The 19,128-nt window shown below is 39.9% G+C and overlaps 2 protein-coding genes across 3 annotated transcripts; both read right to left on the bottom strand.

Moving 5' to 3' along the window:
• Positions 1 to 860: 860 nt before the first annotated feature.
• LOC106925410 (fatty acid-binding protein, brain-like) lies at positions 861 to 2,742 on the bottom strand. Its single transcript, XM_014999738.2, has 4 exons — positions 2,600 to 2,742; positions 2,324 to 2,496; positions 2,145 to 2,246; positions 861 to 1,021 (listed from the first exon to the last, which is right to left on the bottom strand). The coding sequence occupies exons 1-4, from the start codon at positions 2,670 to 2,672 to the stop codon at positions 941 to 943; spliced, it is 429 nt and encodes a 142-aa protein (XP_014855224.2). The 5' UTR covers positions 2,673 to 2,742; the 3' UTR covers positions 861 to 940.
• An 820-nt stretch (positions 2,743 to 3,562) lies between these two features.
• Positions 3,563 to 18,974, bottom strand: usp40 (ubiquitin specific peptidase 40). Of its 2 annotated transcripts, none has more exons than XM_014999740.2 (31): positions 18,310 to 18,974; positions 18,153 to 18,220; positions 17,385 to 17,498; positions 14,833 to 14,997; positions 14,593 to 14,739; positions 14,351 to 14,494; positions 13,827 to 13,955; positions 13,584 to 13,700; positions 13,231 to 13,338; positions 12,934 to 13,134; positions 12,098 to 12,236; positions 11,850 to 11,931; positions 11,459 to 11,630; positions 11,281 to 11,365; positions 11,096 to 11,166; positions 10,594 to 11,006; positions 9,866 to 10,016; positions 9,651 to 9,711; positions 9,282 to 9,335; positions 8,992 to 9,080; positions 8,727 to 8,813; positions 7,993 to 8,029; positions 7,815 to 7,879; positions 7,394 to 7,468; positions 7,077 to 7,304; positions 6,323 to 6,441; positions 6,146 to 6,211; positions 5,814 to 6,024; positions 5,631 to 5,726; positions 5,435 to 5,529; positions 3,563 to 4,918 (listed from the first exon to the last, which is right to left on the bottom strand). In XM_014999740.2, the coding sequence occupies exons 1-31, from the start codon at positions 18,503 to 18,505 to the stop codon at positions 4,828 to 4,830; spliced, it is 3,876 nt and encodes a 1,291-aa protein (XP_014855226.2). In that variant the 5' UTR covers positions 18,506 to 18,974; the 3' UTR covers positions 3,563 to 4,827. The 2 variants fall into 2 exon arrangements, with proteins under 2 accessions (XP_014855226.2, XP_014855227.2); XM_014999741.2 differs by having other exon boundaries at positions 12,098 to 12,233.
• Between the last annotated feature and the right edge of the window lie 154 nt (positions 18,975 to 19,128).

Raw genomic sequence — 19,128 nt, 5'->3', positions numbered from 1 at the left:
GCCACACAGCTTTTGATATTGCAACATAAATTATTTTACTGGTGTCAAAAAGTCCACCGGTATTACAGAGAGGAGAGAGAGGGCAGGCGGTGTGAGAACCAGGAGGGGTGATGAGGAGCAGACATCTAGTGTCGCCCCCTACGAGATGCCGCCATGGACAGTTGCCCTTAAAAAAAAAAAAAATTGCCACTGCCTCTTTGTGTCAGACCATCCGGAGGTCACTATGTTGCACTGAGAAGTTATACAGAGAACATAGAGGGTCTGAAAGATTAGCAAGGTTTAGCAATTTAAATTAAAAATTTATTAGAATTTATTGTTGTTTGTCATTGTACATATGTACAATGAGATGTGTAGCGCCTCCCTGGGGGCAGCAGGACAAACATGGGGAAGCCAGGGTGGGAGCTGTCCTTGGTAATGGCTATGGATCTGCTGAGGCAGCAGGAGGAGTAAATGTCCATGAGAGAGGACATTTAAAGTTTAATACAAAAGTCAGAAGCAGTTTAGGCCCTTGATCATTACCCATTATCTTACAGAGGACCTCACAAAATATTGGACATGGGAATTTTTCCAGGGTTTAGAAAGTCACAATTAAAACAAAAAAGCAGTTTTTCTTCACATGAGCTATTTTTTTCAAAGTTCTTTTAATGAAATGTCAGAAAATGTAACACTGTAACCAGAATTTTTTTCCAGATGTATGAAGCAGAGTGTGGCAGTGCCTCACCCCACCAGTTGCTGCACACTTCCAGTTTCTCTTTGTGTTAATGTCGTGATACTGTGGTGTTTTCACTTAAGATTATCATACCTGCCCATGGCTTTAAAACCATATACTTATGTACTAAAAGGAAGACAAGTGCAAACCATTATTTGAAATAATAATAATAATAAAAAAAACATGTTTATTTTTCAGTTCAAGTAAAACGTAAAGCCGCTTCAGGTTGGTTTACTTTCCTTGGATAAATGATGTCCTCCTTTCCACCTTCTCATATGTGCGGACCGCTGTGACGCCCTCAAAGGTTAAAGTCTAGAAAAAGAAATAAAGCAATGCAAGTTGTGTATACTGAGAGTATTTTGTAAAGATGAAATTTGGTTTGATTCTTCTTACTTTTGTCAAGAAAGCCGTTACAGGCATAACTAGAATTGTATGGACCTTTTGTATATCTGAAAACCTTTAGATTTATTGCTGCAAAAGGTGGTAGTTTTTTATAATTCGGGCTTACTCAGAGGTCAAGCTAGACTTATTTGTTGTCCGTCATTTTGGCTGCCAGTTTCCAAACTATTCCATCATATTCTATATTTACCCATCCATTTTTACATTTTATTGACATTGGTTATTCAGTTGCATTTCATTTTTATGCAGTTTAATATTAAGTTGATTAGAGAATCCTGCTCCCATCACATATCAAGCAGATATGTGTTTCTCTGCACTGCCAGAAAACACTGACTGTGGCCCCAATAACTATAAACAATGAATTTAAACAACTCTTCTTAAATTATGAGGGCTTCTCCTGCTGTGGTCTAAATGCACAGCATCACAACTTCCTCTGTGTCTGCATCTGGAAGAGAAATCTGCGCTATTTAGATCAGATCTAAAATATCCGACCCAATCTGGACCCAATGTATGAATGGATGGATTTTCTGATCAGGTACAAAGTACTTGAGTAGCATTTTACCAAATACTTATTATTCTTGAGTCATTCCTTGGATGGATACTTATTACTTATTTGAAATTGATGCCTTGTACCAACTAATGAAAGTTTTACTTGTAATGCCTTTGATGTTCATACAAGTACAGTAAGATAAGTGTTTTTATCATTATTTTTGCCTTGATAGACATCAATGCCTTTAATAGAGCCAATTTTGACGTTTGTCAAAATTGTCGGCAAACGCTCAGACGTCAGCTGAACGTTTAATGGAGTCCGGCGAACGTCGCCATGGCAACGCTCAGGAGACGCCTTCTGAACGTTCAGTGCTAGCTTGATACGTTTCTCGAAACCACTCGCTTCAGTGTTGCTAAGCAGAATATAATTTATTTTATATCGGGGACAGAATCATAGGAACGCCTCAAGAACTGCCACCGGCAGTATAAACTAAAGAATATTACCACAACTGTAAGTCAAAATAGCAGAAATCTCAATAAAACTAACCATCACCATCTTTCCATTCTTGATTTCTCTTATCAGTTTGGTCTCTTTCCCATCCCACTTCTGTGTATGCACAAATTTGTCTCCCTCCATGGTAAAGGTAGACTGCGAGACAGAATGTGAAACACATGGTTAGAACAACAATGGGTTGTGACTCATACAAAACACTGTGTAGTTTTTACCTTTACGTGTCGGTCGTCAGGTGTCACCTCGTCAAACTCCTCTCCAAGTTTCGCTATACATTCGGTATTCCTGAATGTGCTTAGGGTTCTCAACATCACTCTTTCCCCATCCGAGCTGATTATTACTGTTGTTTTGGTAGCATTGCCCACTTGTCTTGAGGCAAAAGGAATTCCTGCCAAGAGAATATACGTCTGATTTCACTAATAAATTAGGCTTGAACTATATCATAATAAATATTCTGACAAACAAAGACGAACTTAATCCAAATTCCTTACCTAATGCCTTCATGTAGTCATCGAAGTTCTTATTGTCCACCAGTTTCCATGTTGCGCAGAAAGCCTCGACCATTTTTGCAGATGTAATCAGTCCCGTTCGGCCTAAAACTGGTCACCTTCTCCTCTCTTCTGAGTAAACTCCGCATCCCGGTAGCGCTACGGACTCAAGTTAATAATGAGGGGCGGAGTCTTTAATTAACGGTCTGAACAGCTGATTGGTTGTATCAAAAGCGGCGTCACCTTTGATTGGTCATCACAAAAACACGCTTTTAAATGGTTGTAAATGCAAGAGGTGAAGAGGCGCTCACTCAAATGACCGTGTAGAACTAAACACAAAATGTGATACTGAAAATTACGTTTTTAACGCAATAATTCCTGTAAATTATATTTTAGCTATAACTAATGAAAGCACATTTAAGATTACAATATAGACTAAAAACATTAATACATGAATATAGGCTTATTAATAAAAATATTCTAAATCCCTGTTGAAATCTTATTTTCAAATAGTCATTTTGACAAACAAGCTTCACTGGCATCTTGGGGTCACCCAAAAAAGATCCACCAACCTTGTGAAATATTATAGGACACCAATTACTGTCCAATTAGTAAAAAGAGATTGTAAAAAGTATTATAAGTGGCGTGCCAACACTGGGGAGTTTGTTAGTGTATTTTATTTTTCCATGGTTAATAAAGGACACAAACTACAAGATTGGGTTTTTCTGATTTTTTTGTAATTGTGTGATAATGCTGCTGCAATAAAACCTAGATTCAATTCGATTCAAAGTTAATCTTTCTTCCAAGGTTAAACACCACAGTACACACTGCTATGTCATCATTTTGGTGACGTTCGAATATCTGTGGCAAAAGTCATTGCAACTCTGAAAGTTTACTCTGAGCAAAGTTCTTAAAGAACAGCTAAAAAAAAAAAAAAAAAACTTCACCGATTGCAAAACACTCTGCTGATCTGAACACAATTGTTTTATAACTTTATTAATCATTAACAAAAGCAGTTTTACATTGATATAAACACTGCAACGATACAGCAAAACGGTCCTTAACAGCAGAGATGTGACCACTGCTGTTAATAATCAAACTGGGATACAAAAAAGTGATTTTACTGTTAGTACAATGCCAATAAAACAAGACGTCTGTTTGAAAATTCGTGACAAATTAAAAAAATAATAAAATTGCAATCACTTTTCCCCAAAAAACATAAAAGAAAATCAGTTTTATTTCCCTCAAAGTCAAATATATGCATGCAAATAAAACCTGAAATAGTCCTCAATAAAATTTCAGAGCTCACATGGTTACATTTTACCGTTCTCAAGCAGGATTTTACAGCTTGGCAATAAAATTCCCCATCGACCAAGTGTTAAACTGTGAGCATTTAAATGTAAAAACCATGATTAATTTTGAGAGAGCCGGGCGACAGTAAGGATAAATGGTGAAAAGCCGAGCTTAAAAGAGGTAGAAGAAGACGAGGAGAGTTGGAGAACGAGGTAGGGAAGACAGAGCAGCAGAGAAGCTTCTCCACATTAAGGCCCATCTCTCATCTGCCCTGAAAACAAACGTATCAATAGTTCCTGATCATGAGTGGCAGTCTTTTGTTCACACAGCACAGTGGCAAGTTTATGTCTAAAAAGTGGCCTTAATGTTACCTTATATAAAGATGTAGATTTCAGGAAGGAAATTCATTCTTAATTTGCTTTACTCAAGGAAATGTAATCAGAAAGGGGACGACTTCACTAACAACAACTTCTGATATTTCAGAATTAATTAAAAACTCCACTTTATTTAGGGATCAAGAGTTGAATCACTCTTCATATATATATATATATATAAAAACTCAAAGTGAACCGGCTGCAAATTGACGAAGACAAATAAAAAAAGTCCCCCGATTAAATTGTTACTTAAACGATATATTGTTTAAACACGTTTGTTTATAAACAAAATGCATAATACAGAAACAGTCCAAAGGATGAAATCAAAGTTTAAACTTTTTTTTTTTTTTGACGAATCACCAGGATACGAACCAGGAAGGTTTTAGTGTTCATTAATATGCTTTGAGACAATTAACCGTTTGCAAACTGTGGTAGAAAAAGGAAGAAATGGCACCAGACTCATTTAGCGGGATTGTCCAACAGCAACGTGGCATTTTAGTTCATGTGTGGTGTGACGTCATAGGAAGTCCTGATTTGTCTGTGCGTCAACAGAAAAGAAGGATGCTATCTGAATACTCCGACACTGATGGACAGCGGCACCTCCAGCTTCCTGGATTTGGTTTTCCCAGCACCATTGGAGGCTGCAGCCTGCTCTCTGCAAAATAAGCAAAAACGAAGTGCTTTACCAAAACAGAGGAGAACAACCGAAACACGCATTTCACGTTCTACTGGCATTCTCTACCGCATTCATGTTAAGAAACATGTTGAATCCATAAAGGGGTTACAACCATTTTCCAGGATTATTAGTTATTATTATTATTATTATTAGCTTGTATTAAAATCTCGAATTGAGTTGTATTTTATAATTTTACAATAGAAAAAAATATATATAGTCTAATTTTTACTTCATTATGCAAAACATAAAAAGGCTAAACTGAGAAGACATGTCAAAAATGATAATAGTAATAATAATAATGATATTACTATTATAATATTTGGGAGCTATTCTGACCCTCACATCATGTCATGACCTCTGAAGATAAGTTTATCGAAACTAACAGAAAAGTTAAAGTTTTGGGTTAAGAAAAATATGGAATTTTGATATGAAAAATGAGATTAGGATCCCATACTCCCCAGTCGATGCACATATAAAAAAAACAGGAGGTCTCACCCTTTCCTGCGTTGCTCTGCCTGTTCCCTGAGCCTCTGCTGGCCCTGCTGGTCCTCTGCTGTGATGAAGTCCCTGTTGTTGTCAATCAAAAGGTTCTATGGGGGAAAAAAAACACACAAGTACCAGATATAACACTTCTAATAAAAGACCAAAAAGTCTGTTTAAAAAAAAAAAAAAAGGAGTGTTTTATTGATACCTTAATGCCGATTACGTCTCCATCTCTGAGGTGAAAAGGTGGCCCCAGAAGAGATTCTGCCTTTTTCTTTTTCTTCTTTTTGGAAACCTGTTGAGTCTGAAAGTAAACGACAAAATAAATATTACATTACTGGTAAGATGCCAAAACAACATTTCTGCCAAACTCTCTCTTTTGTAGAGATACCCAGTTGGAGATTTCTTCCCAGGCGTGTTTCTCCGGCTGGCGTTTGGCCAACAGCAGAGAATCGGGAGAGAGGCCGTAGTGTGCAGCCAGACTGGTGCGCAGAGATCGAGGAGTAGAATCGTGAGAAGCGTCCCAAACCAGCTCTTCTGGAGGATAGTAGCTCCTCTCCCCTGGAACACCCATCTTTATCTTCAGCAGCACTTGTTTTGGCCTTGTAAATCAGCAAGAAGTGAAGAAAACACAGGAAAATTCAACATTTCAAAAGACTAAAAAGAAAACAAAGGAAGAGAATAAAAGCTTTTTTTTTCTTTTTTTTTAAAAGTTGCATTCACCCGAGATTTTCTTCTTTCAGAAGACACTGCACACAAAGATCCGCTCCATTGGTCAACTTCAGCTTCCTGAGCACAAAGCAAACAAACTATGTGGGGAAAGACCAGCTCAAACATTCTGCATCTGTCCACAAATAAAACCCATCTGTCACCCACAATGTGTGAATGAAGCTTTCAGACCTGAGTGTGACTTGTTGTCCTCTAAGGACGCGCGTAAGCCGCCCTCCCTCCATCTGCCACACGCGAAGGAAGCTAGTAACGGGCACGCACACGTCCTGAAGCGTTGGCAACGTCAACACCTAACGGAGCAAGGAGAGCATCTTATAGGGAGCACTTCACAGTTAAACGTGGATCCACATTACTACCACATTCAGCCTGAAAGCAAACAATATTCTGAAGATGAATCCACGATGGTCACCTAAGCTAACCTGTTCAAAGCTGATGGAGTCTGTACCAGGTGTTGGGAGTTAAACAGAAGGTAAAGTCTTAAGAGTGAACAGAAATGGTCTTACAGGATCATCATAAACTGATAAAAAAAAGAAAAAAAAAAAAGAAAAGAAACAAGCATTTCCTTAAAGTCAACTTTTGTTCTAGAGAGGCACAAATAAATCATACTTTGAACTCCATCAGTCAGTTTACAGCATAATCGGTTTTTAGAAAATCTGGTCCTTTTCCAATCAATGAAGTCCCACGTCGCGTTAACAGCAACACTCTTCAGTGTGGACGCCGTTACTGAGCAATAAGCATGTTGTTTCAAATGGGAATTAACATAAATGTTTTAGAGTGACCCTGGCAGGGTCTTTAATTTAAATCTGATCACAAATCTGAAGAGGGAACTAAAGATTAGGGTGATAGCTAGGAGACCTTCCAACCTGAAAAACATGGAGCTTATCACTAAAGATAAATCACCAACACACCAGTGGGAACACCTCACCTGAGTCTTTAAGTCCTCTAGTGTGGCATCGTCAGATATCTCCACCTTCCCGACGTTTCGTAGCTCCGCCTTGTTTTCGCCACAAAGAGAAATCGACTGAGCACCAGACCCATCTGTAGCCTCCGCTCCCTGCATGGGCTGCTCAGCAGAGCTGTTTTCTGAGTGCTTGAAGTCTGCTTCCACACCGCTCTCATCCACATAAAGCCACACAGAAAGCTTGAGAAATCCCTGAGGAAATAAAGATAAAGAAATAAAAGATAAACGGGGACGCTATGAAGATTTGTCAATAATCCAGACATCCAGGGATATTCTGATACCTTCGGAGGCAAAAGTCCTTCAGTAACAACCAACGTCTCACCACTGCTAATCTTCAGCTCTGACAAGGAGGCGTCCTGGGAATAAAAGGTGTCAATATGTTGCTCCTGAGGATTGTAATCATCTTATGAAGGAGAATCAATCTCTCCTACGTTTGTTCTCTATGCGTACAATTTTATGACAAAAACATGAAATAAAATTGATCATAATATGAAATACCTTAATGCCATCTGTTTTCTGTCTCAACACCACCACACATTTTTAGCTTCAGTACCAACTTCCTCAATGTACACAGCTTAAATTTACTTTAATATTGTGCAGCTTTACAACATTTGTTTTGTGCAGTGAAGTCCCAAATACTGATTCAACAGTACTGACATGTGCGCAGCATGACACACTGTTTAAAAACCTGCATTGATTCACCTCATCCATCAGCGGCTCTCCAACCTCCTCACACCAGTCCAGCCTCCTCAGGTGCCAACTGGTACCTGAAAAGCAGAAGATCAACCACTGACCAGCTAGTGAACATGCAAGCTGTAGTAGCAGAGCAAATATAGATGGTGACAACAAACATAAAAGAGAAGGAATGATGAAATCTTACCATCAAGCCTAACAGCATCCAGCATAGCTCTGAGACACTAACACAACAAACATGATGACTTTAAATTTGTGCAAATTACGATGAACAAGTGCATCTTCGTTCATTAGAATATCATTAAAAAGAGAGGGGAAATTAACATAAATTCAAATGCAGAATAAAACATTTTAAGAATTTATTTATATTAAATTTTATTATTATGAAAACCCCAAAGTAGGTTTCTCAGAAAATGTGTATTGTTAAGTAAAGACCTGCAAAAATCAAGGGGAAGGTTGCTACCTTCACAATTGTCAAGAAGTTGTCAGATAGTGGTGCATCCAAGCATATTTATGGAAAAAAAAAAGACATTATGGAACAAGGATAATATAATCTGTGAGAGGACTGGAAAGGAAAATTCAGATTTGAGATTTTGGGATAGTAGCTGGACTGCCATAAACAAATATATCAATGCTAAAAATGTAGTATTACTTGTGTTAAACATCAGAAATGGCTAACCTGGACTAAGGAGAAAAAACAACTGAAATGTAAAACAAGACCCCCAACAAAAGTACTGAGTACATATGGATGTACTTTTCAGTAAAATTAACTATTTTCAAAAACCTCCATTTGGGGTTTTCCTGAAATATATTGTTAAATATGCATGCAACGATGATTATAACCCAGTTTATTATGAAAAGTCTGTACTTAGCTGTAAGATTTAATAAAGATTAGGGAAAACTTCTCTTCAATTTCCTTACTTCTTTAACAGTGAAAGTCTTCTCCACGATTATATCCATCTCCATGCCAGCAGAGGGGGCCGAACCCACAGTGAAGTGCAAGAACAGCTGAAAAAGCACAGAAACAAATTCTCTCAACTTCAATCAGCCCACATGAACTCACGCCGCCTTGGTTTGTTTTACGATGTAGGAAACTATTAAAAGTTCCGTCTTTTTCATCGTTGCAGCTGCAAGGAAAGAAGATTTTACTGAAGAAGACAAGAAAAAAAAAAAAAAAGAAGCACACCTGTGATTCCTTGGGGGCATTTCCCGGACAGAGAGTCAACGTGGTCATGAGTCGCACGCCTGCATCCCGAACGCTCAACTCCTCACATACTGTCAGGAAAACCGCAGTGAGTCAGCGTATGTGCAATTATGATTTAAAAAAAACAAAAAAAACATTCAAAGACAGATTTATGGGGGGGGTAACTATCAAAGACTTTCAGGAGGTCAGATTTAGAGAAAGTGTCCCTTGATACGCTAAAGTAAGGGGGATTTCCAACTCAAATGGCCTCCAGCTAAGAAATGAAACGGTACCTGGAGGAAGGAGTTTCCCAGAGCAGTCCACCTGCCTCAGACAGTACTGCGCACCTGCTCAGCAACACACACAGAACAGGGAGGTAAACTTACAGAAACCAGAAAAGTTACTAAAAAGGTCCAACAAATAACTGTAGCTGACAAAAGCAAACTCTCTTAAAAAGTGCTTGTGCACGTTTATGCTTAAGTTATATGACTGGATGAATCCATTTACGTTTTCTACCTATTTGCAAATTAATGTAGACAGTAAAAGTTACAAACTGAATTATTTGTTGTTATTGTGTTTTGTTTTTTTTTGTTTTTTTTTATTTGTCTAAGGTGTACTTCTGCTGCAGGACTGCAATTATACATTATTTTTGAGCATCTTGCCTGAAGGTTGCTCCTGCAGCTGCAGCTCCCAAATGGCTCTTTGCTTCACTTCATATAGCAGCTGTGGCAGGACATATTAAACAGAAAGGAAGCCGTTTGGGTGAAGGAACATGATGCAAAAAAAAAAAAAAAAACAACTAAAAAAAACAAGATTAAAACAAAAATAACAAGATTAAAAAGCAAGTGAGATGACAAGACAGACATTAATTACTGACCGTATTTCCTGTGGCTGGAACCTTTACTTTCTTCCTCTGTTCCTCTTGTTCTTCTTCACCTCCTTTTATCTGAGTTCGAAGCTCCACCTGGAGCCAGCGGCAGTCAGACGGCGTGGTCACAGTGACCACGTCTCCGGTCCGGGAGAACACGCTGAGCACAGTAAAGAAGACTGCTGCTAGACACGAACAGGAAACTAACCAAACACTCAGTGCCTTGCTCAAGTATTCATACCCCAATTCGCTTTATCACATTTTAACAAGTTAGAAACAAAGGCTTCAGTGTATTTTAATTGGAAATGTGGGGAAGGCATGTGCAAGTGTTGGTTGTCTATGTAGGCCAAAAAGTTCGATTTTGGTCTGATCAGGACTCTTACAGGAAAGATTTGTGGCGTAAAACTTTCAGCGACCTCCCACCTGATTTGTGGCTCTCAGCATTTTTACCTGAGTTTCTATGACTAAAGTTCGTTAGGGGGATCCGAGTAAAAGGGGCTGAATTCAAATCAAAGTGTACATCGTACTTTCGGAAGGGTGGGGGTTTAACTACAAAAAAAAAAAAAAAACTTTGAAAACCACATGTGGTTTTTCAAAGGCAAAACTTTGTGTTTGTCCATTGCAGTAAATCCAAACAAAATCCACTCAAGTTTGTGACTTTTAGCGTATCAAAATGTGGGAAAGGTCTGGAGGTATGAATGCATTTTGAATTAAACGCGCTGCGCAAGAGAGCTCACCTGCTGTCGAATGACTGCGGCTCCAACACCAACAAAGCATCTCCGTCTTTCAGCGACAGCTCCTTCAAAGTCCGCTGCATGTCGTCGGGCGGAAACACCCTCCAGCCGCTGGCGCCTCCTCCCTCCCCGGCCCCCTGACCCCCGACCTTTCCTCCGTTATGCTCCTGACACAGAAGACTCTCCCTCGGCTCCCCCAGCGCCTCCCTCACCTCCCCAAGAGTCGCACCGCCCGCGAATCCTCTCGCTTCCCTCTTCAGTCCCGCAGCCCCGTTCTCAGAATCGCAGTTGTCGGTCGTTTCGCACTTGACCCCGTTTTGCGCCTCGTGCTCCACGCCTTCGCTCAGGAAAGGGCGAACGACGGTGAGTAACACCGGCTCCCACTCGGCTCCAGTTTGGACTGCGGCACCGCGAACCTGAAGAAGCAAAAAGCACGGGCGTATGAGATTTTGTCCCCCTCGATAAAATTCTTAGAATTAGACCCATGTGGTGACTTTTTCCTTACTTCTTTACCATTCCACACAAACAGGTCAGTATTTGTGTGGATTCCTGCACTGTACAGGGAGACACTGTCATCTGTGAAAAGGAAAAACACAGTGACGGTTAAAAACAAACATTCCTTAATATAGTTTCTTTCCCTTCAGGTGTTTTTTTTTAATTTTTTTATTGTTTTTGCCTGTGAAGTCTAACCTGTAAGAGTATTGTAGAGGTGTAAACCTGCAGGTAGACTCTTGGCTACAGTCAATGCCATATCTCCTTCCCAGAGCTCCTGCATCTATATTTTTGCAACAACAACAAAAAAATCTTAACCTTCACATAACAAAGAGTTTTAAAACACAACAGTATCCGTTTACTGGTATCACAGTACGTGATAAATGGTGAGCCGCAGATCGCCGATGGTTTTCCTCCGGTCGAAGCTCAGGTTGATGCTTCCGCTTGGCTCCTCGCTGAGCGGCTGCAGGACTCCATTGACTGTTTTGTAGAGGGGGGCCAGGTGCAGGTGCAGCTCTACTGTGTTATTAGTGGCATCAAACTCCTCACTATAAAGAAAAAAAAAAGAAAGAAAAAAAAAAACATGTTGATTCCCCTCATCTGTGCAGAACTGTCCACCCTTAGAGCTGCAATATGCAACATTTAAATAATCTGTGAGAAGATCTTCTACAGAGCAACTGAACCATAATGACCGAGTCAGACCCGACTGTGCAGCTGTGCATATAATGACAGAGCAACTTGTTTCACTTTTGTGCTTGTTTTGATACCGCATCTGTTGCAGCCTCTGGTTTTCATCCTGGGCCATCTGGATGAAGTGGGAAGGAACTTTATACTGTGGATTGCTCAGAGCTGCAAAAGTAAAACAAAAATAATAAAATAAAAAAAAGCACACAAATTAAAGAACTGTTCCTGCAGAAAATGTACTCTATGTTTATTGTATGATCAAGTTGTTTTAGAGATGCACTTTTTTTTTTTTTTTTTTTAAATCGGAAGATGCAAGCAAGTTACTTTGTACCTTCGCTGGGCCTGTACAGCTGCGTTTTTCTGTAAAACAGCATGTAGGCGCTCTCTTTGCCCTGGAACTGCTTCTCAATGTCCGACTCCCTGATGGAGGTCACAGTGGAGTCGTTGAGGTCAAACCAGTGGCTACCCTGCTGTCAGACAGGAGGACGCGCCGTGAGAAAACAGCCACAAAACGAGTCACAAGACAGGCTTCAGATTTTCTGTGGGTCACGCTTATATAGTTACATTGCAAATTTTATGGGGCTTCAGGGGCAGAAACAAGTGTGTCCTTCTGTCCTGCCAATCATTTTCAAAGAAGACATCCAAAGATAAAACATACTTTTCTGACACAAACAAACCTTTGGAGCCAGAGCATCCTTTATAAAGATTGCACCATTATACGCTTATATAAGTATGCAATCTGGAACTATGCATAGCCTACCTTTTGTTGTAAGCAGTAAACAGATTACTAACTCTGTTCACAAGTGAGACTTTCAGCTGCTTCCATTCACTGCCAATAGATTTTACATAGGAGTGCGAGCAAAATCTTAGAAGCACCAGAGTGTTGAATTATAAGATCTACATGAACGTCGGCTGAATTTTTTGTCTTTTAAATTTACATTTTTGTTTTAAGCAGATCAGAGTTCTGGTTTCTTAGGTCTCCAACCTTTTCACAAGACATTTCTCCAGGCTCCATTCATTCATTAGACAATAATAATAATAATAATAATAATAATAATAATAATAATAATAATAATAATAATAATAATCTATCAATTTTTGTTTCTATATGTTAGTTTAAAAAAAACAACTGAAATGTGTAATCCGAGTGGGTTGTTTCTGCAGTACCTCTGGTCTTGGTTTAGGCTTCTGATTTCCCTCTGGCTGCAGATCAGAAGCTGCTCCGTCTGAAGCTGTTGAGGGTTCAGAGTTTGTGGTTTGCTCTGAAGGAGCCGAGGCCTCAGTCGCTGGGCTCGGTGGGTTAGCTTTCAATGCCACTCGAGTCCCATTGGACACCAAAATGAAAACGTCACTGTGTGACTGCAGGAACTAAAATTAAACAAATTAATGAAAAAGGCAAAGAAATTGGATTAGATTTAAAATATTTTTTGTAAAAATTAATATAGGAGGAAAAACTAAGAATACCTTCCCAATGGGACCGTAGGGTTTCCTGAACCTTTTGCTCCAGGATGATCCAGTTTTATTCATGAGTTTTTGACCCAGCTGATCCAACAAAACGCTTTTTGATGACTCCTAGAGGACAGAAGAGGTACTACAGTTTAAATCTTTACTAGTCACAGTCTGCCAGAGTTTTATCAGAAAATTTTTGAAAAAAAAAAAAAAAAATGTAGAAATAGCACAATATCCTGAATCACAATATCAACAAGACTAAACTGAAAATTTTCATGGCGGTAGTAGTGGAAATGTGGCTTATTTGCAGTAACATTCAGCCATGACCTTCCATGAAAAGTTTGAGGGATAAAAAAAAAAAAAACTACCTGAGCAATGATAGCAGTAATGATAGACAACGGGTCGTCTTCCTGCAGTTTTTGCTCAGATGACTCCTTCACTTCCTCCTTCGTTTTCTTTTGAGCTTTGGGTTTGCAGTCCTCTTCCTGTCAACGAGAAACAGAGGCGATGTCTTTTTTGATGTGTGCATGCATAAAACCAAGTGAAAGAAACTACCAAGCAGCAGCAGTTTCTTAGCTTGAACGAAAGTCAGCATTTTTTTTTCTCCTCACCGGTGGCTCCCACTTTCCAAGTTCGTCAATATCTCTGATGTAAACGTGGTAATGGCCGCCATAGCAGCCTCCCTTATGGATAATCACCGAAAACAGTTCATATGTGAAGTCAGAGTCCTCTGCATCAGTCTGTAAAGAGGCAAAACGAAGTAATTCAAAGAAAGATCAAAGCAGAATTATGTACTTAGAGTATTTATTTCTGTTAATGTGCTGGCCTCAGCCAATACTGCATGCATCTTCACCAAATCCTCAAACCAGCTGCAAGTTTTCATTGTAGCTGTTGCATCATCTTCTACCACATTTTTTCCTTCCTCCAAACTTTCCAAACACATGCCTGGCTAGCGGTGTAAACTCCCAGCTTCTTTAGCAGTGACCTTTTTGCTATAAACTCCTTATGTTCATACATAATAGTCTATATTTCTCATTAACTGAGTCTTGGGTTTTCATTAGCTACAAGCTACAATCATTTAAATGAAACTTTGGAAGGTTTTAGTTGGAAAGTTCAACTAAAATCTTTCCGGTACCTGTTCACAAAAAGGTCGTAGATTGATGGTGAGCGGAAAGGCGTAGCGTCCGGTCTCCTTGTATCGCTCACATTTGGCAAAGTCGAAGCTGAATCTCAGCAAAGACACGGTCATAAACGGGGGCAGCTGCTTCAGCTTGGCAGACTGAGAAACGGCAAAGGAAAACATTTATGATAGTAGAGAGAATTTTTTTTTTTAAAAAGCACTTTCTTGGATTATAACATAACGTCACTGGTACCGACCTTGGCAGCGGTGACCAGCCGGGAACACTGAGCGCAGCGATAAAGGTTGTTGCCTTCAAACAACTCTTCCTCCACAAACATGTTCCACAAAGCCTCCTCCAGGCTGGACACGCCACAAACGCACACCGTCAGATCCAGGAAGTCCTCCTGCCGACGGCACGAAAACGCATTTAAACCGAAAAGGAGCAGACGCGGATTTTTAGATTTTCTCTACACGAGGGTCCTCGTACTGCAACGCACCTTCCTCTGGCTCACGTTTCCACACTCCTTACATACGATGCTGTTGACAATGGTGCCGTGGTAGAGGCGTTGGATCAGTGTACTGCCACTGGTGCCCACCAGGGAGTGCTCCAACGCACTGAACAGGATCCTGTTGAGCTCCTGCACGTCTTGCTGATTCGTCCCCTTGAAAGAACGACGAAAAGAACGGTTCAGACGAGGAGAGGCTTTGTTCCAGTTTGTACGACCCACGTGACCCCATGATGAAAGAGACAGAACTAGTCTAAAACTGGTTCAGTTTTACATATATTAAAGTGAGTTACAAACTTGGTTCTGAGCCAGCTGACTCTTTTGAAGTATGATCTATTGATGTCATATAAACACATTTTATAATACTAATGGAAAAACTGAAAATTAAGTAGGTAGAAAATATTTCACAGTGGGCAAAAACATCCTGAGGAAGAAGTCTCGGTGTTGTGCAAACAAAGCTGCAAATGTATGAAAAAAGCAAAAAGAGTGAAACGACTTCCACTGGAAGTCCTCCAAAAAATAATTTAAAAAAAACGTCAGCCCAATTTTTAAATAGTCTGATGCATTTAGAAAGCAAAATTGTGCTGTGGCTTCACTGTAGAGGTGGCCAGATGAAGCCTTGATGCCTTCTGGCCTCCTGGTTCTCAAAAGGGTTCATTTCTTGAAGCTTCATGGGCTCAAAACCCCTACTGGATTGATTTTTTCTTCTTTTTTTTTTTTGTGAATCATTTCATCAATCAGTAATAAACCCGCACTGTCCTGCAACGGTACAGGCATAGCAACGAATAAAATGTATTAGAATGTACATATCAATTCATCTTGCACATATTCATGTGATCAGCATCTCCAACTTGGAGCATAACGGGTACTTAAAAAGGCAATACAACAGAATCTAACATTTCTCACCAAATGTTTCTGGATAAACAATTAGTCAAACTTTTAATAGCCTGTCCTGAATTATGGAACGGTTCCAAAAACTGCAGCACTGCCAGCAAGGTGAGCGATTTTACAACTGGAGGAGTTAAATAGAGCAACAATATTTTTGTTGCACTATGAAAAACATCCAACATCTTCTGCCAGTAAAAAAATAAAACTTCATATTGCATTCCAAAAACCAACTCATAACTCATTAGAGAGAGTGTAATTACTTTATCGAGACAGCAAGGAGCTTTCTGTGAGTTCCACCAAGTTACATGTGGTAATTTGTAAGCCCTTTAAGACATATAAAATTAATACAAAATAACTTTTGCTTCTTAGCTGAATAATGTGCATAATGGATCTAAGGAAATTATAATTATCCACTCAGGTCTGGGCTCTGGTATGTGACCCCAGTGCTCTCACGCTTTTATAGGTTAGCTTGCCGCATTGCCTTCAAAGCCAATACAGGCAGCAAGATTTAAAACTTTATTTAAAACTTTTGCGCTATGGTCAACCACTGGGAAAACTTTTTAAATATACACTTAATGATAAAGGAGCTGGTTTTGTCAACACATGAGAATGTCTAAATCCAAAGCCAGAATTTCAGCATATGAAACGAATAAATGCCAAAATTAAAGCCGATATGATTAAACGTTAAGACTTCTTGAAAAACGTCGAGACCCTGTGATCAAACCACAGTGTTCAAACATGGAGGGAAACTTTCTTTTCCCTACGGGCTCTAAAAGCACCTCTATGCCCGAAAAACTTGCAAACACCGACCCGCTATGTGAGAGCGGTTGCATGGTAGTCTATTTATAAATCATGCCAAATGTCTCTTTGTGAACCAATGACGTTTCAGATGTTGGTGACGCCATTCGACACTGCCTGTGCTGCACACATCCACACTTCGAAGGAAGGAAACAAATGTCCAGTTATTGACATTTGTTTGCTATTAAGACAATAAAGCAAAGCATTGCTTATCAGAGCACATTGGGGTCATCTCACTGAAATCAACAAATAAAAACACTTTGGATGGTTTTTATAGATAATACAGGTGATTATCTATGTCATTAACATTTTACAGAACCAGCTAAGAATTAAGCTAGATTTGCATAAACAAATGTCAAACTAGAAATCACCCTCAGCAGATCCTTTATTTTTGCTTTCCACAGTTGACTAGTTTCCATTTCTCCTTGTGGTGTGTTGGGTTTTTGTGTCGCGTCATGTAACTTCATTTTACAACTTGTTACGTCAATTACTATATGCCTAGTTCCTTCTCACTGCCAACCAGCGGTTTTTAAGAGTGCAGCTGCTTGTTTGATCACATCGCTGCATGTATTTTTCCACTGGAAAATTGGGTTTGCACGCCCTATGGCAACTTGTGTCTCTGTAACTTTTTGTTCTCCTTCCTCAGGTAATAATTTGGCAGCTGGACGGCCTCCAGAAAGAACTGGAATTCCACTCAGGTTCCTTGGGCTGACTGCAGTACGATAATGCAAATACGTTCCGTACTTTTGAGCATGCCGTGGCGGATGTTGCTGCGGCATAAGATCAATCACTGAAAGAAAAAAAAAAAAAAAGAAAGAAGTGTAACGTGAGCCTCTCCTTTCTCCCCCGTCACTGACCTCGGTGCTGTTCCAGCCGAAGCTGTCGGTGAGGTCGGTGGTGGAGGCGCTCTGCTGGTCCACCAGCAGCAGGCGGGCAAACAGTCTCTGGAGCTCCAGAGGGATCACTCGGACCTGCAGGGTAAAAGAGCAAAACTAATTTAGCCTTAAAGCTGAACCAGGCAAGGGATGACAGTTTATTGTTTCACAAGGCAAGAGACAAGTAAAAAGAGAAAAAAGAAAACGCTCAGTCTTCTTTTCGAGGGTGCTCCCTTGGGTTCTCTTATCAATTTATATCAACAGTATTACATCCTTATTTTACAGTTATAAATCCAACCTGTATGCCGATGATATTGAGTTGTATTTTAGTGTTGGCTCTAATCAGTCCACAATTTAAAACCTGCAAATATGGCTCTCTTAAAATCATACCGACTTGAAACCATAAACCTTTTACCGGTTTCGACACTGTTGATTATTCACTTGTCAGATGTCATATTTTAGTTTGGCTACCTGAAAGACACCAATGTGTATCTTTCAGGAAATGTTCAGACTTCTTTTCCACCCCTTTCTAAAGGAGCTCCCCAGAGTTGAGTCCTAGGACCGTTTCAGTTCCCCAGTTATGCTAATAAGACAAAATGTAAAATTTTGATGGACCAAAGAGGACCTGACAATGTTAAGTAAATATTAAATGGCCAAATGGGCCCATAAATTATCCCCCCACACAATTATTCCATCACCAGCCTTTCAAATATGACAGGATGGATCTGTGCTTTTATTTTGTTCACTTACTTTAGCCCCTGGTTTGTCTTTATCCTCAAGACACCCCAAATCTTCTGGCCCCAAATTGAACAGCTCCTCTGCAAACACACCAACAAAGACGAATTACTCAGGTGAAAAGAGTCATCTGGTGACCTGTTGCACAGGTGGGAGAGCCATCTGACCGTACCTCTGAACTCTGGGGTGAACAGCAGAGTCTGGAGCAGAGAGTTGAGGTAGCACGTCCCTCCCTGATTTTTAATGCCGCACAGATTGCTTCTCCCACGGGGTGGAGGCGGCTCCTCGCCCCCCTTGGCAGTTCTTCCTGTGGCGGAGGTCGAGACAAAGCCTTCGTCCTCTTCCTCCTCAAAAAGGTTTCCGAACATGTTGAGTTGGGTTTTATTTCCGCAGTTTGCTCCCAAGTTATGAAGGGATTACGCTCCCAGTAAAAACCCCGTGTTAGCACTCCAGTGTTCACTCTTGCTATCTCATCTTAGTCTTCCCGAGCTCCCGGTTGATAATTGTCGGACTGACTCGAAAATAAGATGACTTCACGGGGCTAAACATCGCGACCAGGCCCTGGTGTGAACTCTGTGGGTTTCTGGTTGACTAAATCAATCGCAATTTTGATAAGCCCAGCGAAAAGAAATATCCAAGTCTGTATCACAGAAACTATTCATAAAAAAATAAAATCACACCACCGATTTATCCAAACAGAAAAACACACACTGAACTTAAATTTTACTCAAAATGACTTCGAACCCGAGCTCTTTCTTCCACTGTCATTCTTAAAACAGAAAACAGGCGAAACGTAAATAGAAACACCATAGATGAACTGTAGGCGGCCATGTTTCATGTCGGGAGAAACTAGAATGGTGCATTGTGGTACTTGTAGTACGTGGATCAGTCAAACGCGAACTAGACAGGAAAATCGTTTAAAAATAATATTTAGTCACAATATTTTTTTTTAATTCGTGAATTTCATACAAATTATTACTGGAAAACACCG

The sequence above is a fragment of the Poecilia mexicana genome, unplaced genomic scaffold, assembly GCF_051168715.1.
Source record: "Poecilia mexicana isolate PSO_F unplaced genomic scaffold, ASM5116871v1 scaffold_22, whole genome shotgun sequence".
Taxonomy (NCBI): Eukaryota; Metazoa; Chordata; class Actinopteri; order Cyprinodontiformes; family Poeciliidae; genus Poecilia; species Poecilia mexicana.
The sequence above is the reverse complement of the archived record's forward strand: the minus strand, read 5'-3'. Positions and strand labels throughout refer to the sequence as shown.

What these genes read in the sequence shown, in the direction of transcription:
- LOC106925410 (XM_014999738.2), bottom strand. Translation starts at nt 2,672, where the DNA reads ATGGTCGAGGCTTTCTGCGCAACATGGAAACTGGTGGACAATAAGAAC. An exon ending in CTGACGACCGACACGTAAAG is followed by an intron (nt 2,247 to 2,323) that starts GTAAAAACTACA and finishes TCTGTCTCGCAG; the next exon opens with TCTACCTTTACCATGGAGGG. An exon ending in AGAATGGAAAGATGGTGATG is followed by an intron (nt 1,022 to 2,144) that starts GTTAGTTTTATT and finishes TTCTTTTTCTAG; the next exon opens with ACTTTAACCTTTGAGGGCGT.
- usp40 (XM_014999740.2), bottom strand. Translation starts at nt 18,505, where the DNA reads ATGTTCGGAAACCTTTTTGAGGAGGAAGAGGACGAAGGCTTTGTCTCG. An exon ending in AGCCTAAACCAAGACCAGAG is followed by an intron (nt 12,237 to 12,933) that starts GTACTGCAGAAA and finishes CCTGTCTGACAG; the next exon opens with CAGGGTAGCCACTGGTTTGA. An exon ending in CCTCTACAATACTCTTACAG is followed by an intron (nt 11,167 to 11,280) that starts GTTAGACTTCAC and finishes TCCTTTTCACAG; the next exon opens with ATGACAGTGTCTCCCTGTAC.